At 40.5% G+C, this 27,962-nt stretch overlaps 1 protein-coding gene across 3 annotated transcripts; it reads right to left on the reverse strand.

Moving 5' to 3' along the window:
* Positions 1 to 3,198: 3,198 nt before the first annotated feature.
* Positions 3,199 to 27,356, reverse strand: BTF3L4 (basic transcription factor 3 like 4). Of its 3 annotated transcripts, XM_081087152.1 has the most exons (6): positions 27,251 to 27,356; positions 23,940 to 24,006; positions 20,220 to 20,333; positions 9,243 to 9,444; positions 5,449 to 5,508; positions 3,199 to 4,917 (listed from the first exon to the last, which is right to left on the reverse strand). In XM_081087152.1, exons 2-6 carry the CDS (start codon positions 23,991 to 23,993, stop codon positions 4,871 to 4,873), a joined length of 477 nt encoding a protein of 158 aa, XP_080943278.1. In that variant the 5' UTR covers positions 23,994 to 24,006; positions 27,251 to 27,356; the 3' UTR covers positions 3,199 to 4,870. The 3 variants fall into 3 exon arrangements, with proteins under 3 accessions (XP_080943278.1, XP_080943279.1, XP_080943280.1); XM_081087153.1 differs by lacking the exon at positions 23,940 to 24,006 and having other exon boundaries at positions 27,251 to 27,310; XM_081087154.1 differs by lacking the exons at positions 20,220 to 20,333; positions 23,940 to 24,006; positions 27,251 to 27,356 and adding an exon at positions 11,069 to 11,285.
* Positions 27,357 to 27,962: the final 606 nt, after the last annotated feature.

Raw genomic sequence — 27,962 nt, forward strand, 5'->3', positions numbered from 1 at the left:
CCTGGGCCTGTCCACACTGGGCCTGATGGGGAGGCCCTAGGTTGGGGGAGGCTCAGAGCCTGGCCTCATGGGCCAGGGCATGGGCGCAGGAGGCTCAGCCCCAGGGACAAGGGGTCCTATGGCCTCAAGCATTGGGGAGTGCTGCTTCCAGCCCACCATGATGCCAAAAGTGAACAAGGTATCATGTGTCTGGATGCAGGACGCTGTGTGCACATCTGTGTTCATGGGTGGCACGGACCACTGATGAACCAGAAGAGAGCTGTGCAGAGACCCCGGGGCAGGGGCGAGTGGGGCTGGGCACCTGGGTCCAAGGGAACTATGGGCGTGTCTGTGTGTTAGTGACAGCTCTTTATTGATATTGAATCTCAAATAGCTTTTGGGCCCTGGCTGGTGTGGCTCGGTGGTTTGGGTGTTGTCCCATGCACTGAATGGTTGTCAAATGATTCCTGGTTAGGGCACGAGCCCAGGTTGGAGGGGCGTGTGGGAGGCAGCTGACCCATGCTGCCCTTTCACATCATTTGTCTCTCCCTTCCTCTCTTCCTAAAAATCAATAAAACTGCTCTTTAAAAAAATAGCGTTTGACACTGGCCAGTTTGGCTCAGTGGATGGAGTGTCAGGCTGTGGAACGAAAGTCCCAGGTTCAATTCTGGTCAAGGGCACGTACCTTGGTTGCAGGCTCCTCCCCAGAACAGGCCCTGGTAGGGGCGTGTGCAGAAGGAACCAAGCAATGTGTTTCTCTCACATCGATATTTCTTTTCCTCTCCCTTCCACTCTCTCTAAAAATCAATGGAAAATATCGAGGATTTAAAAGAAAAAAAAAAAAAAAAGCTTCTTTTGGGACACTAGTAGTGAAATGACTACCTTTTTTATCACACATCGTGTATATTTTGTGGGGCTCAACAAAACAACTAAAAGCACCTCCCTGACCCCACCAAGTCTCTGGGCTGTGACAGGAGGAAGGACATACTGGGATCTGTGCTCAGAGGGACACTGTCCATTGGTCAGTGCAGGTTAACTCAGCTCCTTTGGGTCTGTGTTGCAGGGATCATGCACCGCAAGTTGTGTGCATGGTTGGCAGCCTGCCTCATCACCTTGGCTGGGTACGACATGCTGATAAGAAATTTAGATAGTTTGGCTCCTGGGTAGAGGAAGGATTGGAGGGAGTCATAAACAAGACCAGTAAGGGGGCTACAATAATCCAGGCAGACTCTATGTGGCAGAGCAATGCAAGTTCTAAGGAACCCTGTTAACTCAGGCAGAAAACAGGAGAGGAAAAAACAGGTTCAGAAAGCAAGGCCATTGTAGTACTATTTCAGGGGCACCATTAACATTTATTCTATGAACATGGTACTCCCTGAAACACAACAACTATGAATGGTGGCCCCTGCAGCTGTGCACTGCGGCAGTCCTGTTGGAAAGGCTACAGCATGGTAGATAACGGAACTGATCCCTACCGAAACCCCTGTGCATTTCCTACTACACCAGGCTATGGCTTATGACAGTTTATTTATGGATATATAGCATAATTAGGGGATAAACACAGAATTAAAACAATGAAACAGATCAAACATATCCCAATAAGGGTTTTCACAAGAACCGGGTAGGCTTATTAAAAGTAATTTAATGGAATCCTACAAAACTAGTTATTTAACAAGTCAAGGTGCTTGATGTATTCTTAAAATCATTGCTAATAGGAAAAACAAAGGTAAAACAAAGGTAAATATAAGGTCCCAACTATTTACTTTGAGCTTCCCCAAAATAGATATATGAGAAGCTTTACAAAAACTGAAAACACTAACCACAAGAGTCCACAAATTAAAGTTTTTTTTTCCAGAGAGACATTTCTTAAATTATCCCAAAAATTTAAGGTGAATTTCCCTCAGAAAATGCTTTTATAGTTATCTTGGCAATAAATACATAACCTTGGCAAAAGTACATATTTAGTAACTACTTCATATTATTTTTTAAAAACTATGTAGTTCTTATTTATGCCAAGCACACCACAACTTACAAATGTTTCATCCATATTCTCACCTATGCCTACTCACTCTGAACGAATATTTCTTTGGGCTGAGTCAAGACCTCAATATGCTTTGTCCAGGAAATGGAAGGTATGAAAATACTTTTAAAAACAATTATTTGGCCCTAACTGGTTTGGTTCAGTAGATAGAGTGTCGGCCTGAGGACTGAAGGGTCCCAGGTTCAATTCCAGTCAAGGGCATGTACCTTGGTTGCGGGCACATCCCCAGTAGGGAGTGTGCAGGAGGCAGCTGAATCGATGTTTTTAACTCTCTACCCCTCTCCCTTCCTCTCTGCAAAAAATCAATAAAATATATTAAAAAAACACCCCCCCCCCCCCCCAATTATTTCTTTGCCCTTGCGGCATGGCTCAGTTGATGACCATCCATCTATCAGAGTTTGATCCCTGGTCAAGGCACATGCCCGGGTTGCGAGCTTGATCCCCAGTAGGGGGCATGCAAGAGGCAGCTGATCAAAGATTCTCTCATCATTGATGTTTCTATTTCTCTGTTCATTTCCCTTCCTCTCTGAAACCAGTAAAAATACAAAAACAAAACAACAAACAATACTGGCTTATTGCACAGAAGGCCAGCCATTAGGAGTTGTTAACAGGATAAAATGAAACACTGACCAGAGGAGCTCCTTTGGGTGAGTAGTTAAAATGTGATTAAAAGGGAAAAAGAGGAAGAAGAATATATCACAGAAAGGCTTTATGGATATTGATAAAAACAGATTATTTCTAAAAAGATAAAATCACCTTGAGAATTTTCAAAAATAAGATTCACAGAACTGTTGGAATAGAAGAAACATGAAGATTTAGAAACATCTTATTTGACTAATGATGAATTTCAGACTAATTAGGCAACCTGCCCAGAGCTACTAGTTATTGCCAGAGTCTAGACTCTAGATAAAGGCCCAAATCTCCTGTGTTCCAGATGAATGTTCCCTTTTTCCTTCGCTATACTACTCATCTCTTACATATTCCTAACCACTTGATGCCCATCCTAACCCTGTCTGCCCCACAATGTGTCCCTTAGGGACAGTCAGAGGAACAGGACTATGTAGACCATTTAGAATAACAATGGATGAAATATTATTTCAAATAATGACTGGGCTAAAAATTCATTTAGGGGTCAGGAGCAGAGGGGAAATACAAAAGAAAGAAATTCTGCAGACAATAACAATAAGAGAAGCACAAGAGGAAATATCCTCTTTTGTAATTTTATTACTGTTATTTTATTTTGTAGTTAAGACCATATATTATATAAAACATAACAGGAAAATGAAACAAATTTATAAAATAAATTGAGGTGTCTGGATGATAAAACACAAGAGCTTTGCCTTCATGTTTATAGATAACTTGATAAGTGGTTGGTCTTTCACTTTAGATATCAAATCAAGATATCTAGCTTGAAACAAAGTTGATATGCTGCGAGATTAAGCCATACTTAGTTTGATGGTGGGTCAGGAAATGATAGATTTTCTAGATCTTATCCTTAAATATTGGCTATAACAAATGCTGATATAACAAAATACAAGCTTTTATCCTTAGACAGCAAGAGGGAAACTTGAATGAATGAATGCAACTTACCTCCAAGTCCTCTGAAGGGAGGTGAAAAATAAATATTGTGTTTTACCAGTGTTCTTCCCAAAGCATTACTCTAATAAGCATGCAGGAGGATGCTGTGAGCAGCTATAAGATCCAATCTAGAGGTAGGTTCAAGGCCAGAGTAGGAGAGTATTTGAAGAAATCCTCCCCAGGCTGGTAACACTTCATAGAATGCCCTTTTGTGCTGGGGGATGAGTCTATGGCCTATTTTTATCTGATTCAAAAGGACATTCCCAATTTCAACCTTGTTTAAAAAAAAAAAAAAAAAAGAGGCATTTTTGTACCTGCTATTATGAACAGCTAGGATACAGGATAAGGCTGACATAAAATTATTTAGCAAGCACATGCTAGCTATTCCAGTTTGAAATCTACCAAACTGTAAAATCAAGAGGGGAATAAAAAGTTGAAGATGGAGCTCTTATTCCTCAAGATGAGGGAACAAAGTCTTAAAAAAGAGAGATTAGGCACTCACTTAACTCTATATGGAGAACATCCTTCTGAGGCTAGTTGGGGTATGAGGAAGAGCATTACCAATGGCTAACAATGCCATTTGGAGACCAAAAGGAGAGGAAAAAAGGCATTTAGGAAGCAAGTTCTTCTGGGTCTGACTAGATAAGTGAATCTAAGGCAACTGCACCAAAGACATGCTACCCATTATGCCAGCAGAAGCTGGTGAAAACATTTCAAGACATTTTAAACCCAGAGAAATGTATGAAAAATATGTTAACCAAGCAAATGAAAACCAAACCTCCAAGGATAAAAATCTCCTCAGATTTGAAATCCAAGATACTCACTTTTCATTAATTTTGTGATTAGAAAAAATAAAAAGTAACAAATGTAAAGATTTGTTTTATTTCTACTGGGAAAAGAGGAGGATAAATAGAACTGTTTTCCAATTTGCGCTCCACTGTGTACACACATACCCACACGCATACAAAAAATACACACACACCAAAAATACCCCAAACTAAAAAAACAAAAAGAAAACAAGAATTAAAAATCAAAACACCCTTAAACTGCACCAATACTTTGGATTTTGACCAAAAGAATAGATCCTGGGAGGAAGTGCAAAATGCAAAATCAAATGACCGAAAATGCTGAACAAACAGCATTATTAATATACAAAATATTATATTACTGAACTAGTAACAGTTGATGTTCTCCGTGTCTGTAAAACTTTGGAACCACATAGCTGATTTGTTAAATCTAGTCCATGCCAACTTCCAAAAACCAGAAAAGATTTTAGTTAGCTTCATTCTTTGATGCCTCATCAAAATTTTCTACAAGATCTGGAAAAAAAAAAAAAAAGTAAATGAGTTAAAGATACAAAAAAAAAAAAAGAGGTAAATAAAATTCCTAACTTCTAACCCCAATAAAACAAAGTTGTTGCTACTAGAATCAGTCTGAAAATACACAGGACAAGGAACAGAAATGAATTGGTGGCATTTCACTAATAATGCTTCATTTATCTGCTTAAACAGTAACCCAAAGGAAATTTTAGTCTTGTCTATACATACTAAGGTGAACAGCATTTCCAGATGTCAATCATAATTTCCACAGAAATATTATAACAATAGCTATACAAATTTATAATCACAGTGATTCCAAATTCATATGCAGGCAGCAAAGGTTTGTGTGACAATTTCTGATTCTAAGTTCTAACTGAGAGGCTTTTATTCTTTTTCATTCGGTCAGATTCACATCACTGTGAATGAATATTCACAAGCCCACCAGCAACAACAAACTGTACGTCTCTATGCAATGAATGAATGCGAGCAGCAGTATGTTAAAAATCTTAAAACTACAGAAATGTCACTCACCTGGAACATCATCATCTTCCTCATCAATGTCTTCTGGTTTTGGTGCTTTGCTATCCAACACTGCAAAAATTTTATTTTAAAATTAGTCATTGAGAACAAAGACATGTACAGATACTTTATATTTTCTTCATGTCTAAATCTTACTAAAAAGTAAAATATTATATAATCTAATGCCATATTTTTTACTTAATACTAAAATCAATAAAACTGTAACTTCATTGGACATACCCTAAATACAGCTGGCTATTTCAATGGGCACTGCATGTAAAACATATAAAAATGGAGTAATGCAGATTAGTTTGAATAAAAAGACATAGTTAATTTAGTCTCCAAATTAAAAAATCAACATTCAAGATTTTTTTCATCTCCTTTGGTGTAAGAAAGAATCTATCTATGCAGTATGAGCACTGAAATAATAGGCTGTTTGATTTTTAGGAGTGACAAAACACATATGGGCCCGAATGGCATGGCTCATTGGTTGAGTGTCAAACTATGAACCTGGAGGGCACGGGTTCCATTCCTGATCAGGGCACATGCCTGGGTTTTGGGCTCAATACCCAGTAGAGAGCATGCAGAAAGCAGCCAATCAATGATTCTCTCTCATCATTGATGTTTCTATCCCTCTCCCTTCCTCTCTGAAATCAATAAAAATATATTAAACAAAACAAAACATTTTTATTAAAAAAAAAAAAAAAAGACACATATGAAACCAAAACTATTTTGGAAATTCAGAATGTTTGGTTGCTACATTTATAGTATAATCAATAACACTAAACAAAAATACAATTCAGTGATAGCACTATGTGTTTTTTTTCAATTGTATGGATAAGCATTTTATTCATATATCTTAACTGCATTTTTTCCAGGATAGAAAATGTGATAGAGCAAACTCAAGGACGTGGGACTCAAATGACAATGGGGCAAAATTCAGAAACTGTTGCCTTTAAAGTTATGTTAATGATCATACTTTAATAAAGTGTTCATTATGCAGAACTTCTTTTCCCTTCTGTTTGGCCACCCACACACTCCATTTCTCAACCATAGAAGTAAATATGTCTAAAATCGGTGCTGGTTTTGATTAGCAATAGTGATGACATTTGCCTGAGTTCTAGCTCCTGGAAAGCAGAACTGTGATGATGCAGTGCACTTGTGGCAGTTAGGTCCCAACGTAACTCTCCTTGTCACCACACATCATCAATGATTTTGAGCCAAGACTTGTGCTCTAAATATAATACACCAGTTAAACACAGGTGTTCTGGAAATACCTGCTCTGTCAAATGAAGGGGATGGTGGGAGGGGAAAAGGAACTATGATTCTATCTTTAAATACAATAGATTTAAAACTATAAATGGTGCAAAGCAATGTCAATGTATTTAATATCACTGAACTATACACTTAAAATGGTTAAAATGGTAAGTTTTATGTTATGTATATTTTACAACAATTTAAAAAGAAAACCTGTAGGTGTGTGGGTTCTGAAAACTATGTCCATGGATTTCATAAGTTTTCACAACTGTCTAATAACTTTCCAGGTCCAACATGTAATCTGTTATACCTCTTTTTGCAATATAACTCCTATTAAACCTGCCTGCTTGAGGCCCCAATAAGTCTCCATCATCAGGAATTAGTAAAAAGCACTTATCCCCAGAAATCTCCAGCTAAAAATAATATAGAGGAAAGTATGATGGAAGAATGGGTGTTAGACAAGAAGCCTGTGGAAAAGTCACTTGCTCCCAGACTGTGCATCTTTCTAGGAAGCACAGAAACCCCTACCTCCTATCCCACGACTGGCCTTGTCCCAGTCCTGAATAGTAGCCACAAGGAAAGTAAAGACTGGTTGGCAGGAGTTACAAGGCCTCAGGGTCACACTGATTAACTGTCAGTTCCACCACTTTCTAGAGGATCTGGCACCACTCCAAACAGCTAAGGTTGGCTGCAGCCACAAGTGGGTCTTCACTCTTGCCTCTAGTCTAGTCTGCAAGTAAGGTTAGTGTGGGCTGTGCTGAGAGAGTACACAGCAGTTCAGAAGCTGCAAGAGGGCTGTGCCTGTCTATAGTCACAGGTACAGGATTTTGCACTAAAAACTGCCTTAACATGAGAGAGGTATCCTATATAATAAAGAGGTAATATGCAAATTAGCCCTCATAAGTTGGCTGCCTATGACCAGGCCGGCAGGGGTATTAGTGAGGGACAACCAAACGATTGAACAAGCAGGCTGCATGGGGCAACCAGGCTGGGAGGGAGGTTAGTGAGGGGCGACCAAACAACTGAACAGCAGGCTGCGTGGGGCGACCAGGCTGGCGGGGGGGAGGGCAGTCAGGGGAGACCAGGCCAGTGGGGGGGAGGGTTGCAGTTGGGGGTGACCAGGCCGGCAGGGGAGGCAGTTGGGGGTGACCAGGCTGGCAGGGGGGGCAGTTACGGGCAACCAGGACTGTAGGGGGGGCAGTTAGGGGCGATCAGGTCGGCATGCAGAGGCAGTGAGGGGCGATCAGGCCGGCAAGGGAGGAGGGTCAGTTAGGGGCAACCAGGCAGGCAGGCAGGTGAGTGATTAGGAGCCAGGGGTCCTGGATTGGAGAGGGTGCAGGCTGGGCTGAGGGGGCCGCCCCCCCACCCCCATGCACAAATTTTATGCACCGGGCCTCTAGTTTCAAATAAGGGGAAAACTCAGAGCCACAGGCTACAGTTGTCATCGACATTCTGTTTATAATACACCCAGGAGAAACCTCTATCTCTGCACATGACCTAAAATCAAACTTGGGTATCCTCTTACTCTCTCCAATTAGATTGTGTGCTCCCTGGTGGTCTTTATGTGTGTACCAGAGGCCCGGTGCACAAATTCCTGCACAGGTGGGCTCCCATGGCGTGGCTTGCAGGGATCAGGCCAAAATCCAGTCCAACGCCACCTGCAGCTCCTACCTGCCGCTCCCGCTCATCCCAACTGCCCCCCCCCCCCCCCATGCCTGCTGCGGGTTCATGCCCAATTAGTCCCAATTGGGAGAAGCTCATGCTGCCACAGCAGTGCTTGCCAGCCATGAGTCCTGCTTCTGGCGCCCTCCCGAGGGGAGTGGCCTGCAGGACTGGGCTGAAACCGACTCTCCAACATCCCCCAAGGGGTCCTGGATTGTGAGAGGGTGCAGGGCAGGCCAAGGGACCCCACCAGTGCACGATTGGGGCGGGGGAGGGACCATAGGAGGGCTCCAGAGTGTGTCCAGCCCATCTCGCTCAGTCCCGATCAGCTGGACCCCAGCAGCAAGCTAACCTACCGGTAGGAGCATCTGCCCCCTGGTGGTCAGTGCACATCATAGCGTCTGGTCGACCGGTAGACTGTCTGCCCCCTGGTGGTCAGTGCACATCATAGCGAGCAGTTGAGTGGCCTTAGCATATTACGCTTTGATTGGTTGAACAGCTGACCAGTCACCAGACACTTAGCATATTAGGCTTTTATTATATGGATAACCAAAATCTAACACAATGCCTGGTACAACACTATGTTCTTGCTGCCATTAATCAGAAGTATCAATTGACTTTATAAAATGTGGCCTGAAGATCCTGGCACGTACCTTTTAGGTAATTACTTTCAACCAAAATGTATTCATTTACTTTCAACCAAATGTATCACTATGCCACACTGCATAATTATTAAAGAAACCAACTAAAAAGTGTATGAAGCTACAAGTAATATTATAAAAGTAAAATACACATACAGGCAAATTCTTCTAGTAATGTCACACCTTTAAAAATCATTAGGTTCTTTAAGGTGGGGAAGAAAAGAGGTACTAAAATGAAATACCTACCTTGCCGAGGGAACTGTTCAGCTAACTTCCTAAGGCTTGTTAAGCTGTCAGCACCAAGCTGACTTAATATTCCAGGAAGCATTTCTGTGATTGGTTTGGCTTCTGCATGACCGGTAATTGCAAAGGTGTTAGCAGAAAGGGAAGCTTGGACTTTGGGATTGTTGAAATGAATAACTGTTCCATCATCTTTAATCATATTTACCTGTATGAACACAAAAGAAAATGTACTTCACAAAATAGGTACAACTAAAACAGTACCTTTTAAAAAAACAATTTAGCCAATTATGTTGTTTTTAGTTGGTAGTTATGCATTGCAAAGGTAGTAATTATCTAAGTAGTGGATATGGGTGGGAAAAGACCCTAGCAACAAAGTAAAATGGTGTAGATAGCACAAATTACTAGGATGGTCAAAGAATCTAGATTTTAAATTCAGACTTCTACTATGAGAAAGAAATTCATACCCACATTAAAAAAAAAAAGTAATAATGAGCCAAGAACTGGCTTCTTAATAGCCATTATCTTACTCAGTTTACACTATCAAACTAAATTGGTACAGATACCATTTGGTAGCCTCTTACTTAGGGGACAGGTTGTAATGGGGTAATAGTGTATGGTAAAAATAACCACTGAAAATCCATAAAGAACACTCAGAAATTTAATCGATCAGGTGTTTCATTCCTTTGAACACAGTAAATTTATAAAATTTGCAACTTGTTATCATCATGTCATTCTCTGTGGAGGATTTTATCAGTTCCTCTAATTCTTAAGTGCTGCTTCTCAATAACCTTCAATAACCTTGTAAATGTGAAAGAAGCTCTCCCACCCACTGGCCTGGCCACCTGAACATGCTTATCAATTACTGGGATGTGGGGAGCCGATATAGGGTTAAGCCTCGGACTGACCTGTTGGCAAAGTCACAAACAAGTCTTCTTCCGAGTCTTAAACAACCCAATCCGAGAGGTGGCTGCTGATTTACATGCACTGTCATTTAAAAAATAAAAATGGGGGAATTTGCCGGAAGCTGGTCCACCCTTGCTGCTTAACACAGTCGCTGCAGGGAAGAAACACCTTCACAGCTTATGTTTTAAGGGAACTGGCATATATGGCATATGTTTGCTCCCCCTCTTAGGGCTATGTGTTTTAACCAGGACACCTCTCCGAGAAAGGTTGTTTCCCCAGGTGGGGATGTTTTCCCTGGAGTTAGGGATTAACAGGACTAAGGAAGGGAATAAATCCGTAAAACCCTTTAACTAAGTGCCAGGCGGGTAGTTAATCACTTTAACTACGAACAATCACACTTAAGCTACGTAATCTTTACTTAGGATAATCTCCTTCAGTTACTTCCTTGTAGCTTAATAGAACAATAGAGTAACCTTGGAATGGAGATAAGAAACACCCTAACCTTTGGAATAGAATGGATAGGATTAAAATCAACTGGTATAAATACAGATGTAACAGAACAATAAAGACCGAACCGGGCTAGAGAACCTGGCTATGCTGATCAAATGAACGCTGTCTCCCTGTCCTTCCTTCATTCTTTGCCGACTCTGTCCACACCTTTGGGAACCCCTGGACCTGCTAGGGATGGACCCCAACACTGGGAAACCTTTAAAGCCATCCTCACATTCTTTCTATATGAACTGACTATTTCAGATTTGACTTAATCCATAGCCTGAGTCTTATTGAGAAGGAAGGTTGAGCATGTGCTATTTAAAATGTTATTTTTCTCTCACTTGTGCACTTTCTGTTTTAGCATTGAATTTGCATACGTTAAGTGTGTAAAGAATGTGCTTCCACTATGTAGTTGACTCCACTGGGTAAGTTACCTTGGTGGTAACATGCTTATTATATAAAAAGGTTAGGAGAGTTAACTCTTGGCTACTTTAGAAGCATTTCATGATCCATCCAAAATCAAGCAGAGATGCTGAGTGTTCTCCATGGTCAGTGGAAGTGGGCTTTTCTTCCTCAGAGGTGATCACCACCACTAATAGACAGCACCAGAAAGGTAGGGGAAGAAAGGGGTGTCTAAATTTCAGGCAAGACCTGGAACAAAGAGAAAATAAAGGCAAATTCCCTGGAAAATTATAACTTAAACCCACAAATAATTTCCCAAAATATGTTTTTCTGACAAAAATCACTATTTCAATTCTATACCCTTCCCTCTCAGTATTGTAGTTAAGGATTTATTTCATATATATATATTAGAGGCCCAATGCACAAAATTCATGCAAGAGTAGGCCTTCCTTCCTCCGGCTGCTGGCACTGGCTTCCTTCCAGCACCCGGGACCTGGGCTTCCCTCTCAGCCTCGGCTTCGTCCAGGTCATCTGGAAGGACATCCAGTCTAATTAGCCTATTACGCTTTTATTATTATACACACACACACACACACAGACACACACACACACACACTAAAGGCCCGGTGCATGAAAATTCATGCACTGGGGGAAGGGGGGGGGATGGTTCCTCAGCCCGTCCTGCCCCCTCTCACAGTCCGGGAGCCCTCAGGGGATGTCCTACTGACAACTTAGCCCCGCTCCCCATGGGGATCGGGCCTAAGCCGCAGTCTGGCCTCCCTGCGGGAGGCAACTGGCCAATCAGGGAAAGGCGATATCCCCATCATGCCTCTGATGCTGCCACTGCCGGCTGCCGCAGCTGCCTGAGCCTAGGCCCGGCCCTTGATGCCTGAGCCTCAGGCTGGCCCTGGCAGCGGCAGCTGCTATCCGTGGCCTGTCTGAGCCTTGGGCCAGCAGTGGCAGCCTCCATCTGCGGCCTGCCTGAGCCTTGGTCAGCCGCTGTGGCTTTGTCCAGAAGATATCTGCCCTAATTAGCATATTACCCTTTTATTAGTATAGATTAGTGGCCTGGTGCACGAAATTTATTCATGGGAGGGAGGGTGTCCCTCAGCCTGGCCTGAACCCTCTCCAATCTGGGACCCCTTGGACATCCCTCTCGCAATCCAGTACCGCTGGCTCCTAATCGCTCACCTGCCTGCCTGCCTAATTGCCCCTAACCACTCTGCCTGCCGGCCTGATAGCCCCCAACTGCCCTCCCCACCCCCCCGCCAGCCTTCTCACCCCTAACCGCCTCTGCCTCAGCCCTACCACCATGGCTTTGTCTGGAAGGATGTCCGGAAGGTCTCCTGGTCTAATTAGCATATTACTCTTTTATTAGTACAGATTACACACAGTAAGCAAACCAGAACTTGAACTTGGGTGTCTTAACTTTCTGTTTAGTTTCCTTCCTATGGTGTCATTCACATTCTTAAAATGTTTATTTACTTATAAAAATTCAATTCTGTGGTCCTATAAACACTTGCTAGAGAATTATTTATCTCAGAATATAGGCTCAATGTAGAATGCAAAAGGAAAATAGCACAGATATGTGGATAATATATATCTTCCTCGTTTATAAAATAAATAAGAGGCTAACCCAGGGCCAAAAAGAATAAACATTCATGAGTTTTCCCTCTGTTCAAACTTCTTTTACAAGTGCTAAATGTTAAGTCATATTTTACATCCTGATGTAGGTCTTTGTAGTCTGAAACACATTGTTTGAGTTTAGTGTAGAAAGCAAGATGAATTCCACCTCAGACTGTGAAATGGAAATAAATTTATTAATGGTTGTTTTAAACAGGGTTTGTATAAAAAATGTAGTTTCATGAATAAAAAGGTCCAGAAAGGGGTGGAGAGTTAATTTTAGAAGAGAGAGGATAAAATACTAGAAGTTAAATAGGCCAGAATATTTTGTTTCTATCTAACATTCCTTCCTCTCTACTGAGCAAATGACAGTTGTATAAGGCTCCTAGACACAAGCTATTAGAAACTATCAAAGGATGAAATTGTTGGGCTGATTAGTTAGATACCTCCCCCACCCTTTTAGAGGTAAAAGAAGGGCTAAGGAATCTGTTAAATTCACAAAGCAAACTGCATGTATTTTATATGGAGAATTGACTTTCTCCAGCAATTTTACTGATGTTTGGTCTAAATAAGTCATACAATCTACATACAATATAACAGGGGTCCTCAAACTTTTTAAACAAGGGGCCAGTTCACTGTCCCTCAGACCGTTGGAGGGCCGGACGATAGTTAAAAAAAAAAACTATGAACAAATTCCTATGCACACTACACATATCTTATTTTGAAGTAAAAAAACAAAATGGGAACAAATACAGTATTTGTATTTGCATGTGGTCCACTGGCCGTAGTTTGAGGACCCCTGCAGTATAAGAACAAGGAGTAGACAAGTAAACAAAAACTATTAAACTAGCTACTATACCCTTTCTCAATTAAACAGCTCCTTTATATCAAAATGTTTTTTCCCCCCACTTAACAGGTAGTTGAAAGGATGCTACTTGAACAATGGAGGAGGCATTTTTGAGACCCCAGTCCAAATGCCCTTGCTCTTATTTTTGGTTTTAACAATATGGACACATCATGTATTTACCAGGAAATATTTTGTCCTTTCATACCTAGTGCATTTACATATGCAGTTTCACTTTTTAGAAAAACCTTGTCCTGCTTTCCACCTTGTAAATTCTCATTTAGCCAAGTCTTGGGTCAGATGCTCCTAAACTTAAGGTGATTTATGCACATTCTTTACTTTGTGGGTATGACAACTAAATAGAATTGTTGTAGTATAATCATGTTTGCAAGTTTTTACATTAGAGATTAGAGGCCCGGTGCATGAGATTTGTATACTGGGGGGTTGGGGGGTTCCCTCAGCCCAGCCTGAGCCTTCTCGCAGTCTGGGACCACTTGGGTGATGTCCGCTTGATGGCTTAGGCCCAATCCCCCTATGAATCATGCCTAAGCCGACAGTCGGACATCCCTCTCACAGTCCAGGGTTCTCGCAGTCCAGGACCCCTTGTTCCTTATCACCCGCCTGCAGCGGAGGCAGGAGAGGCTCTGACCACTGCCACTGCACTTTCCAGCCACAAGCCTGGCTTCTGGCTGAGCAGCACTCCTCCTGTGGGAGTGCACTGCCCCCACCAGGGGGCAGCTCCCACGTGGAGCATCTGCCCCCTAATGGTCAGTGCACGTCATAGCAACCAGCCATTCTGCCGTTTGGTTGATTTGCATATTAGGGTTTTATTAAATAAGATGAACTCCTTGATATCAGAGGTCATGCCTTACTAGACTTAGCAAGTAACCAGCAGATAAGAGTCACTCAAATTTGCTGAATGGACACCACCTATTCAATTTAATCTACATCGGTGGTTCTCAACCTTCTGGCCCTTTAAATACAGTTCCTCATGTTGTGACCCAACCATAAAATTATTTTTGTTACTACTTCATAACTGTAATGTTGCTACTGTTATGAATAGTAATGTAAATATCTGATATGCAGGATGGTCTTAGGCAACCTCTGTGAAAGGGTCTTTTGACTGCCAAAGGGGTTGCGACCCACAGGTTGAGAATCACTGAGCTAAATCATGGATGCTGTCAGACCTCAACTCCCAAAATAGTAAATGAGGGGTCATCTCAAGGTTTAGAAATAGCACCACTAATAACCCCAATGATGCCCAGAATCCTCTGAGCTATATCTTTAGTCTGACTTTTCCTATTGTTCTGATCTTTCAGAATTAGCCTGACTGTCCTACAGAATTTAGGGCCAGTTTAAGTCATTCCTCACAACTGCTACTATCAAAACTTAAAAAACCCCTGCCTTTTCTGGCCTCCTATATAGGCCACACATATTAATTTCAGCAGCCTCCTATCTGGCAAATCTCATGCTTGTTTTATTCTTACACAGCAATAGTTTTCATAGCTATCGGAGGCTCACAAAGTTATACTTGACTCCATAGCATTTGCTGACAATGGCCCTCAGTTCAGAGAGGAGGTTTAAATTTTTCTGCTATGTGATTTTTTTTTTTGTATCCAAGTCCCTACTAGGCCAGGGAGCTGCAGTTGTGAAAACTGACAGTTGTCTTAAAATCAAGTTTTACTGCCACTCCTTCCTATAGTGGCATTAAATGGTTATCAGAAAATCCATGTTATTGTCTTCCTCCTACATCTTAATGGGGTGAAGTAAATACATTTTAATAATAAGGCCTATAAATAACTGGGGTTTTGTGAGTCTAAGGGATGTCATATTTTGAGGATTATGGGCTTTGCACACCCATAAGTCAGTATCTTTCTCATTCAATCCTTCTAAGCTCAGCACCTATTTATTTCTACAGATTTATATGAAGTATAACCTGTTCTTTTTGATATAAGCTAAAGCAAACACCTGTCACACTATATGTTATGCTGGGATCATTTTCTCTTATGCTCTGGTGGCAAGAGTCTGATGAGATGACTTCTCTATAGCAATACTGTAGATAGTGTAAAATGGCATACCCTTTCTGAAAAACAATCTGGCAATATCAATGAAGAGTTCTAAAAATGTTTATGCTCTTTCAGCCAGTAACCACATTTTTAACAATCTATTTGAAGGAAATCAGAAATGAAGGTAACTATTTATATACCTAAGAGTCCAAGATGTGATTTTTTTTATCAAAGCATTACAATGTATAATAAAGAAATGTTAAATAATAATATATTCACATATTGGAATATATGCAGACATCCAGGTTGGTGATTTAGAAGAATATTTTGATGTGAAACAATTTTTATAATATAATGCTATTCGGGGAAAAAAGGATTCCATATTGTCCATCTAGCTAGTCTCAGATACATGTATGTATAGGTATAAAAATATATGCATACAAAATTGGAAAGAAATACAAGACTAATAGTAGTTATTTCTGGGTAATGGTACTATGATCGAATGTTAGTAACTTTTTCATGTTTTCTATATACCCCTAATTTTCTACAGTGACATTATATTTTTGTATTGAGGGGGGGAAAGCAAATTTAAAACAAAAGACATTCATCAATAGATGAATAGATAAAATGTGATATTATCCATACAATGGAAAATTATGCAACTATAAAGGGAGTGAAGTTCTATATATGCTACAACATGAATGAACCTTGAAAACATTATGCAAGCAGATATGAAAGGATGAATATTGTGATTCTACTTATATGAAATATCCACAATAGTCAAATCACAGAAACAGAAAGTAGGTCAGAGGTTATCAGGGGCTGAGGGAGAAGGAAACAGGGAATTATTGCTTAATGGGTACAGAGTTTCTGTTTGGGATAATGAAAAACTTTGGAAACAGATAAAGGTGGTAGTTGCACAATATTGTAATTATAATTAAAGCCAATGAGTTGTACACTTAAAATTATTTAAATGGCAAAATTTTATATTATATTATATACAGGGTAGGGCAAAAGTAGGTTTACAGATAATTTGTGTGGAAAATAATACAATGATTAATAAATAAGAATAAATTCTGTGTGTGACATACTCACCGTATAAACCTACTTTTGCTCAACCGTGTGTGTGTGTGTGTGTGTGTGTGTGTGTGTGTGTATCACAATAAAATATAGCAAAAGTGGGAAATTAAAAGTTAAAGTATGGCTGCTATGGAATGATAAGGTAAATGGGCATGGTACTTCCCTTTTACTCTCCTATATTCAGAGCTGTCCACCCACTGGCACCTGAGGCTCTAATTGGAGGAAGAAGAAATTGTGGAAAGGGTTAACCAATAACTTTAGAAATAGGCAACTTGGTTAATAATCATTATAACCCACAATATGAGGTTGTAATAATAAATGTATTGTAGCAAAGAAATTTAAGCTAAGGGCAGAAGTACAAAGAAAGTGTTGATTTCTAGAAGATAGGGAAGGGTTCATAGAGGCAGAATTATAGCCTAGAAGCTGAATGTAACAGTAAAACTCTATGAAGCAACTAGGCCATCTGAAGCAGAAATTCAGATTTTTGGTGACATTGTTCATCAAACAATTTTGATAAAATAAATTGTTTCTGAGAAATGGAACCACTGCTATGTTGATAGATTAATGTTATCAGGGGAAGAAAAGTGACAGCACAGTCACTATATCCAACTAGATTACCAAATAAGAAGCACATCCACATATCTTCAAATGTCACAGAACTTAAAACACTTCCAGAAATTTAGTTCTGGGTTACACTCTTAGAATTCACCTAGGAATGCCTTCCTAAAACCTGGCTTTGTATGAAAACAGTCTCTGACACTCCCCTGCCCTTTACTCTTTGACAGCTTTGAATTTCTCTATCTTTGGTAACATGTAAAAGAAATCTATATATGATTATAATTATTAAACCAAATCAACAAGCTAATGCATGCATAAAAGACCAAAGAAGCTTGTCTCAATCCAAATAGTCATTCAGTTTTTAAAGTTTCTCAAGAGGACTTAAATTAAGCTTTGGGAAGGGAGAAAAATCACCGATACTGACAGCTTAGGAAGTAAGGTTAGAACTTTACTTGGTAAAAGTGCAACTAGTTTGTGAGTGTTGGAAGACAGCATGCAAGCACGTGAACACAAATGGTGCATGTGAGAGTGTGTACATACCTATTATGTACCATTAATTTTGTGCGTGATATTCTGGAGCTATGACTCTTCAAGAAGTTGGAATTGTACTGGCAATACCAACAATTCAGTTTAATAAATACTATAATAAAAGTCAAAACAGGACATTACAGGAAAGACATCTAACCCTTCTTTGCATAAGTATGTACATGTGCTACCAGGAAAGTTTCTGAGAGGAAGTAAACACCTGCATTAAGACCTGAGAAAGAAGAAATCAAAACAACAATGAGGTACCATCTCACACCTGTCAGAATGGCTATCATCAACAAATCAACAAACAAGTGCTGGAGAGGATGCGGAGAAAAAGGAACACTCGTGCACTGCTGGTGGGAATGCAGACTGGTGCAGCCACTATGGAAGACAGTATGGAGTTTCCTCAAAAAGTTAAAAATGGAACTCCCATTTGACCCAGTGATCCCACTTCTAGGAATATATCCCAAGAAACCAGAAACACCAATCAGAAAGGATATATGCACCCCTATGTTCATAGCAGCACATTTTACCATAGCTAAGATTTGGAAACAGCTTAAGTGCCCGTCAGCAGATGAGTGGATTAAAAAACTGTGGTACATCTACACAATGGAATACTACACTGCTGTAAAAAAGAAGGAATTCTTACCATTTGCAACAGCATGAATGGAACTGGAGAGCATTATGCTAAGTGAAATAAGCCAGTCAATGAAAGAAAAATACCACATGATCTCATTCATTTATGGATAATAAAGACCATTATAAAGTGATGAACAAAAATAGATACAGAGGCCCTAGCCAGTTTGGCTCAGTGGATAGAGCGTTGGCCTGTGGACTGAAGGGTCCCAGGTTTGATTCCGGCCAAGGGCACATACCTGGGTTGTGGGCTCGATCCCCAGTAAGGACGTGCAGGAGGCAACTGATCAATGATTCTCTCTCATTGATGTTTCTATCTCTCTCTCCTTCCTTCCTCTTTGAAATCAATCAAGAAATATATTAAAACAAAAATAGATACAGAGGCAGAGCAGCATCAAACAGACTGTCAAACTACAGTGGGAAGGCCGAGAGGGTTGGGGGAAGGGGGTAGGAGATCAACCGAAGGACTTGTATGCATGCATATAAGCATAACCAATGGACTTAAGACACTGGGGGGTAGCGGAGGCCGGGGGAAGGTCAAAAGGGGGGGGGGGGGGGAAGGAGACATATGTAATACTTTTTGTAATACTTTAAGCAATAAAACAAAATTTTAAAAAAAAAGCTACATGAGAATAAAATGAATTTGGAAAAAATTAAAAAAAAAAAAAAAAAAGAGACCTGAGAAAGAAGAAATAGCAATGTCCTTGGAAACAATGAAGGGGATTTCTTTTATCTATAACTAGAGGCCAGTGCATGACTTAGTGCACTGGGCACAAGGAGGGGTCCCTCAGCCCGGCCTGCGTCCTCTCACAGTCCAGGACCCCTTGGGGGATGTCCAACTGCTGGCTTAGGCTCAGGGAGCGGGCCTAAGCTGGCAGTCAGACATCCCCTGAGGGTTCCTTAGCACTGCTGCGGAGGCAGGAGAGGCTCCCACCACTGCCGCTGTGCTTGCCAGCCATGAGCCTGGCTTCTGGCTGAGAGGCACTCCCCCTGTGGGAGTGCACTGACCACCAGGGGGCAGCTCCTGTGTTGACCATCTGCCCCCTGGTGGTCAGTGCGCATCAGAGCAACTGGTTGTTCTGCTGTGTGGTTGATTTGCATATTAGGTTTTTATTATATAGGATGGTGAAAATAATGAATTCTGCATGGGCGGTGCTCAATAATACAGGATATACGGCAGGTACTTCCCTTTCTTTGGTAAGTGGTACCACACATAGTAATGACATAATTAAATCTAACTTATGGCAGTGAAAATTTATACATTGGTTATTGTCAGAAATGGAATCATTAGGTAGAAGTGGATTTAGATGGTTACATTACAAGTAATTGATGTTATGATAATTTTTTCAGTGTCTTTTGAAAGAAACAATCTCTGGTTTTCTATTTGAGAGAAGTAGTATCATCAAAATATAAGAAAATGATTTAAAAATATTTAACCAATAATTTTTGAAAAAGGACTAGTAAAATAGCTAATCTATGAAAAGCTATTGCTAGAGCTTCTTGGCTAAGGTAATAATTAGAGAGACTTATATAGCAGAATAGTGCTCTTATGGAAAAAAAAAGTCCATCGTATTTGAAGAAATCTTGGGGTTTCTTTATTTCTATATTATTAGAAAAAAATCTTATTTTACCTTAAAATTCAAGAGCATCTCCATAATTTTGTCATATATGCAAATACTTTCAGTCTGAAAAGTATGATGAATTCATTAACTATCTACTAAAATCATTTTTTGGACGAGCGTCCAATTTTATACAATAAGTAAATTCAACAGCTACAGTCCTTCAAAGATATCTGAGTGACAATATGAGATTCTCCTAAGGTGATATTTTATATTTGAAAAGTGTGGCTAATTATTTGTGAATGTACTATTTGTCCACATAATTTAATAATTTACAAAGTGATCGTACCTCTTCAATACCAGCTATATTATTGACAGCCAGTTTTTTTAGAGAACTCTGAAGTTTTTTGTCATCAGCTGTAGCTGTTCTATGTACCACCTTCTTCTTTCTGCGAGCTGTACCCTGAAAAATAACCAAACAGAAGGGTTAGCATGCCTTGCATCTGGCAACTGCAATCACATGTCTTCCTATCCACAGTACTCTGAAACCCACATCAGAAATTGCTGACTTAACAGTAATGATTAATAATGCTCAGAATTGTGTTTGTCAGCCTAATCCTGATTTTTGAAGGTCAGTTCTAGCCAGTTCTTATTCTTTCCAATATTCAGCCTTTATCATTTCAACATTGTTTTCTAACAAAAGTTTTCTAATAAAAAATAACTTATAACTTCAAGATAATTTAGTGTGCTTTATAACTACTTTTTTTACAGTACCTATCATACCTTGACAATAAAGTCTAAAAATAGTCTGAATCTTTGGAGGTTATGACATAATTAAGAATCAAATGCCTACTATATGAGTGTTCTAGAGTCCTAGAATCCAGGAGTGAAAAACATCAGGTTCTTACCTTAAGGATTATATATTGCAGTGGAAAGGTAATAAATATTTATTTATTAAAGTAAATAGATATATAAACAAATTAGATCATTTCAAAGGGGATAAGGGTATTGAGAAAACACAGTGATAAGAGTATTGTGTGGGAGCTAAGCACTATTTTATTAGAATGCTAAGGGAAAGCCTCTTTGAAAAGGTGACATATGAGCTGAGGCCCATGGGAAGATCTAGGGGAAGACTGATCCAAGCAGAATGAAACAAGAGTGAAGCTGTTGTGTCCAAAGAGAGAAAACAGGCCAGTACTGGCTAGGGCAGAGTGAACAACAGGAAAGGAGGAAGAAAATGAAATCAGAAAGATAGGTAAGGACTAGGCCAAGTGGCCTAGAATGCTACAGGAAGGAGTTAGATTTTATTCCAATTGCAATAGAAAGCCACTGAAAGGTTTTAATCATGGAAATGACTTAATCTGATTGACAATTTTAGAAGATGACTGAGGTTGCTATGGAAAATGAACGATAATGAGATTAATCAGGAAGCTACTATTGCAGTCCTGGTAAGAGCTGAGGAATGTGGCAGTGGAGATGGCGAGAACTCAGACTGTCAGAAGAACCAACAGGACTTGCTGATGGCTTGGATGTCAGATATGAGGAAAAAAGGAATCTAGAATGATGCTTTGAAGTTTGGCCTAAGCAAATAGGCTGAAAATTATACTATTTACTAAGATAGGAAAAGCTCATTTCTAAACCGATACTTTGAAATTCTAAATATATTTTTCCACTGAAAAACAATAGAAAATAATGGGTAAAATTACTGGGCCAATTTATAAAAATGAAACTGAAAGCAGAGCCAAAATACTAACAAAGCAGCCCAAGTTCTGAGGGCTAAACCTTTCTGAGACCTGGCAGGAGTGAGGGGAAAGGAATGGAGGTTTCAATCTCTGAGTAGCTCCTAGAGTAGTACTCGGCCTTATTGAGGGTGGGCAGGGGCTTCAGTTTCAGCAACTCCAGTGGGAGTGGAAGAGAGCTCTGTGAGTAGCAGCAGAGATTGTAATAAAATCCAGCTGCTGAAGGATGGACCATGAGTTACTACATAGATGGTCATTTATTTGTGAAACATTGACTCAGGGATAGCTTAATTGCTTGCTGGATACCTCAACTCAAATGATACTCAGACACCTCAAATTCAACATGTCTAAAAGCTTATTGGTCCATCAAACAATTCTTCTTATATTTCCTACGTTTTGTAGCTGGTTGTACCACCATATATCCAGTCTCTAAAGCCAGAAATCTGGAGCTTATCCCAGACTCGTCTCTCTCCTCTTCATCCCCCATATTCTATCAGTCAAGTCAATTCTAACCCCTATATTTGTGTCTCACATATTATAGCAGCAGCCTCTTGACTGTTCTCCCCTATGCAAACTTCTATTTCATTCAATTTTCCACATGCCAGCAGTTATTTTTCTAAAATGACTGTTATTTCCTTCTTAAAGTCCTTCAATAGTTGCCCCTTGCCTCTAGAATAAAATCCTCAGCTCCTAGAATTGCATATAAAACTATAATCCAACCTCAAATTATATACTCTAAATTCTAGCTGTACCAAACTAAAGCAAAACATCCCATTAAAACACCATATTACCTTAGCATCCTTTGTGCCTTTACACGTGTGAAAATGAAAATCTCTTTTTAATCTACTCACTTACCCTGTCACCTGTCTACCTAGCGATAAATTTTATTTATTCTTCACATCTCAGCTCAGTGATTACTTCCTTGTCTCTCAGGGGCAAGAATACCCTGTACTTCATTTTAACATTTATTACTCTGCAGTGTAATTGTGAGCATGTCTCTCTTTCAAGTTGAGCTGTGTCAAGAGAAGGAAACTTTAACTTGTTTATATTCTGTGCTATGCACATAGTAGGTGCTCAATAAACTAGTTAAATGAAAAAAAATGTGCCAACCACCTCGTTTAAAATATATATAATAGTGATGTGTTGTATCAAGCTTTTCTAGGTATATTCTATGATACTTGAATATCCCTAGTGTTTGCATTGGTACATTACATTTCATGCTACGATGTGCCTACTTTGGTTACATGAATGTTAATGACTCCAAAGTCATATAATGGTATCACTATGAAAAGAGAAAGTACTAGTCACTTCGTCCCTTCACCCTCTTCTGTCCCCATTCCCAGGAGCTGTGGTTATCATCTAAGTAAATGACACAGTTCAGCTGCTACATAGTATCCTACCTATCCTTCCCAGGTCTGATGTAAGCACTATCCTTGCTTTTCCTTTTGCAAAGATTGTACTGGGCAGAGATAAGGGTAGAATGTTCTCCTTGAGCCTGGGGACAGAGCTGAAGGGGAATCAAAGACATTCAGTGCTCAGAACTAGCTCTTCCTTAGGCTTCAAAGTACATGGAATAAGAATGCTCATGTTCACACAGGCAGGATTTGGGAGGAAAATCTAGCACTGAACAAAATGTTACAATCAACTGGAATATCTTCAGTTAACCACTTGTAAACCAAACTGTAGCAGAAAGAGTATCCAGCACATTTGGGATGCCCTGAAGGTGAATCTAACATAATAATAGCTACCAGCCCTGGCCAGTGTGGCTCAGTTGGTTGGGCATTGTCCTGTACACCAAAAGGTTGCCGGTTCAATTCCCAATCAGGGCACATGCCCAGGTGGCGGGCTCACTCCCCGGTAGGGGGTGTACAGGAGGCAGTCAATCAATGTTTCTCTCTCTCCCTACAAATCAATAATAAATCTTTAAAATAATAATAATAGCTACCATTTATTAAGTATCTACTCTGTGCCAGACACCAGGTTAGGTGTTTTATAAATATTACTCTAATTTTTTGGAGCATCCTATGTAGGACTATTTCTCTTTTGCAGATGTAAAAATGGAAGCTTAACAAGTTTGGGTAGCTTTTTCCTGTCATGTAACTACCAGATGTTAAGAGGATTCAAACAAAGGTGGCTATTTCCACTATACCACCAGAAAGAGAAGTCTTCTGGTTAGATACTTTAGAGCTTGACAAATTATTTTCAAATTGGAATGTGGTTTGATCTTAATTATTGAAAAGATTTTAGATTTTCAATAACCACAAATCCAAATAATAATAATATCTGATAATAATACATCCTCCTACCAATTTTTTTTATGCCACACTCACCTTGCCCCCTATCCGGACCTGAGCCTGAAGTTTGGCTAACTTTTCTTGATTCATGCTGTTGGTAAATCTAGGGGGGGGAAAAATAGATTTGTTAAAGTTACTGTTTTACCGAAATAAAATAACTGTTTATGCAACAGTACCTTCTGGTTCACTGAGTTTGCAGCATTCATTACCCCCATGATCATATTAATACTGCCTATATTCTTAATAAATATTAATAACTTTTTCTAGCTTCATAAACCAGATATTAAAAGAACAAAAATTAAATAATACCACGAGGGAGCCGAATATGCATATAGAATGGGATTCAAAGCTACCCATTTGAAGATCCTTCCTTAAATGCACGATTCAAGTAAAACCTAACCAATTACAAAATCTCTGTAGGCAAGCCAGTTTTTCCCTCAAAGATTTTTACAGCAGAGAGCTGTTACCAAATGTTATTAGCACAACCTTTAAGTAGATGTTTTTCTCCCAAATCACATTCTGTATTCCTTGTAAGCCATAAATAAAAAACAAACCAATAAAAAAATCTGGACAAAGAAAAAAATTCAACAATAGACTGTCTAGCTGTCAAGATATGAGGTCCTCATGTCCTCTATTCAAGGTCAGATGGTATATTAATAACAAGGAATGAGAACCAGATTTTTAGAGGTTCAGTGCTTCTGCAGCACTTTCCAGAGTTCATTCAATACTTTGCAGTGATATAATATGCAAGCTTCTCCCCTCCCCTTCCTTTAGCTTGCATACAGGGCATAATGCCTCACTGCACAATTTGACCAAAAACATATCTCTGCTACATTAATACTAAATTTTTTGTGGGGGGAAGAAGGTGAAGAGACTCTTAATAAAGCCCTTTAAGGCTAAACTTAATTTTGAAAATTCTAAGAACATTATAAAGTCATGAATCCTAGTTTGGTCAGTAATATGCATACTAAGGAAAAAAGTTCTTATGTTTATTATGAACCATAACATTCCACACTATATAAACAAATAAAAGCCAATGTTAAAGCCTTGTTTTACTTGTTCTGTGGATCAACAGATCATTACTGAGATGTGAGAGATGGCATAAAGTACAAGCCTTTTTTTGGCCAATTCTCTAACCTCTTTATAATCATCATTCAGATGAAAAAGACTGTTTTCTTCATTTGAGAAGTGAAAGAGAATCAAAGATTATTCCTAAACATTCCATATTCTGACACTGTACTTAGGCACTAACCTGTATATATATCTCTCTGCTTTAAGGCCAAATAAAGTCCAGTTTCCGAATAACATTTTTTTACATTAATTCAGAATTTATTTACAGTCTTCATTTTCCCAGTTGCGCAGCCTAGTCAAATAACATTTAGAATTTATGATTCCTTAAATCTTCACTCAGCACTGAATCACAATGTTCAAGCAGCTAAAAACAATCTCTTATAAGAGGAAGTGTGATTAGAATACAAAATCAGAGATCTTTAGTGTGTCATACACTTAAATTTGCTGACGTAAATCCCAATCTCTATGCTCAATATCTACAGAAAAGGACCAATATTCACTTTTCTCAAAGGAATTGGCTATGAAGATGTAGTGAACCAACAAAGAGCTAAGGACTTTTTTGACCAAAAAAAGGGGCTAAGTGAAACTATTAGAACTAGACATAGGGTAAATAAACCTTTTGGGACGCCTCTGCATTTTCAAGTGACAACCCCCAAGAGATGGAAGAGAAGAGACAGAAATCAAGATAGAGAGTCCTGCCTTGTCTGAAACAAAAGTAACAAAATTAACTATATCAATGTGCACAATAAAAGGATAGATTCCATTTTAGGTAATCAGGACAACAGAGAACTTGTTCTCAAGGAGTATCTCAGGAAAAAAAAAAGCATATTAGGGAGGTTGGAAGCTCAAGGGGTAGGGGAAGAAGGGGGGTCCTTTGTCTATTAGCAGGTTGGGGTGTATGGAATTCAAGTAGGAAAGAGGAGTGGTCTGTCTATGAGAAATGTCAAGCTTAGAAATGTAAACCTTAAAGATCACCTGGCTTACTTCCCTATTCCTCAATCAACCTATAATGTATTGTCTTGTATGTAAGGCCGTCTCAAATACTTGCAAGCAGCAGCAGGGTAAAAATTATGAACAGTTCACCTCCCTCTCAATTTAATAGATTTGCAAAAGAGGGCCCAGAAGGGAGAAGACCCTTTCTAGGCCCAAAAGGGAGAAGTAACTTCCTAAGGGCATATGTCCTCGAGCTCTTCCTTGGGGACCCTAGAATCTTTCAGCCTTTTCCTTGCGGACTCAAGAAAGGGTATCAACAATGAGGTTATACTCAATATTTATTGAGTGCCTAAATTCCCAACATTATAGCAGGCATTTTCACATGCATCATGTTTACACAGAGAGAGAATAATTTCAGCCCTTAGTCCCGACCTTTTTTTTTTTTTTTTTTTTTAATCGTGTTGGGTTTCTCAGAGAAGCATAAGCTTTGCCATCAGAAGAATCAAGGTTCTACCACTCAGGGTTTCGGAAAGGTATTTCACTTCTCTGAACCTGTGACTCTTCTGCACTAGAAAAAGCGTGAACGCCACACAATTCAAAGCGTGCTGTTCATGATTAAAGGTTATCAATAGCACAGGGTATGTATGACTCACAGTAGATTCGCAAAAACTGGTAACTATTGTTACCAATCCCGAGGGGACAGCTACGGTATATAGTCAGTGAAAGGACGCGGGACAGGAAGTTGAAACCACCATCACTAGCGATGTCACACGGTGTCAGTCGGTCCACCATCCACCTCCTGACAGCCTACTACGCATCCAGAAGTGGGATGGGGCTCTCAAGACCCGCCGGGCAGCGTCCCGGAGCGGGAGGCCGACTGGCAAACAGTTGCTGCCATTAGGAGGTGCAGAGTGCTGCCACGCAATTCGGTCCGGGAGGTAGGGGGCCGGGGCTGCAAACCTCAGTTTCCCTCTCTGCCGGGGAGAATCAAATGCGACGACAACGGACTGTGCACAGCTCCAAGCTCACACTGTTTGGATAATGGAGAGTAACCGGACAGAGGCGGGGGATCACCCGCCTCCTGGGGCCGGATCTGAATGGCAACAGCGCGGGCCCGCTCGCCCCTACGGAGGGCGGTGGTGCTGGGGACCTTCCCTCAGGTGCCGACCCCCAGCTGCGCCGCCGGTAACCGACAGGCCAGGCTAGCCGCCTCCGCCCCCACTTCGCGCGCCACGGCGGAAGTGGCAGCCCGAGAGGCTGGCGGGTGTCGGAAGAAGAGGGCGGGGGGAGACCGTGCGCAGCGGCCTATGGCCGTGGAGTGGCGGGACCGCCGGGGGTCTCACCTGAAGCAGGGAGAGTCCTCCAACACCAGCACGCGGCAAGAGCAAGATGGCTGCCTCAGCCCAGACAGAGAAAGACGACGGAGGCGGCGGCGGCGGGAGCGGGGCCCACGTGATACAGCCAGCCCTCACCAGAGCAACCTATCCGGGCAGAGCGAGTGCGAACTACAGGGCCCAGCCTGCTCTGCGCCTCCCAATGGAAAGGTGACAGGTGCGGGTGGCCGCGGTGCATTCTGGAGCTTGCAGTCTCCCAAGCTTTCCATTGTGTTGGTGCCTGCGATAGGTAGGGAGCCTAATAAAAGCGCAGTGTGTATTTTTGTTTGGGTGTGTACTTTGTCAGATGTCTTTTACTAGATATTAAGTATGCACTGTCGTACTCAACTAGTCTCCACTTAGGAGGCGAGACAAGACATTTTGACCTGTTATGACATACAGAGGAAAAAAATTTGGAGAAATACTCAACCCACAAAGTTTAAAGACAACAAAAGCAAAAAAAGAAAAAATAAATAAAATAAATAAAAACAAGAAAGCAAATAGATTTAGCCAGAAGAAGCTCTACAGTTTAAATGCCTGCAGTGACTTCTGTCCTGGTTCCCTGAAGAGCTAAGCTAGGTCAGTTTTGCAATAACAGATACCAAGTTCGGGTATTTTTCAGAGCAGGCATTGGTTAGTTGCATAATCCCTGAGTGGAAGAATTGCGGCTGCAAGGAAAATA

Source organism: Myotis nattereri (assembly GCF_964212035.1).
Source record: "Myotis nattereri genome assembly, chromosome: 3".
NCBI lineage: Eukaryota > Metazoa > Chordata > Mammalia > Chiroptera > Vespertilionidae > Myotis > Myotis nattereri.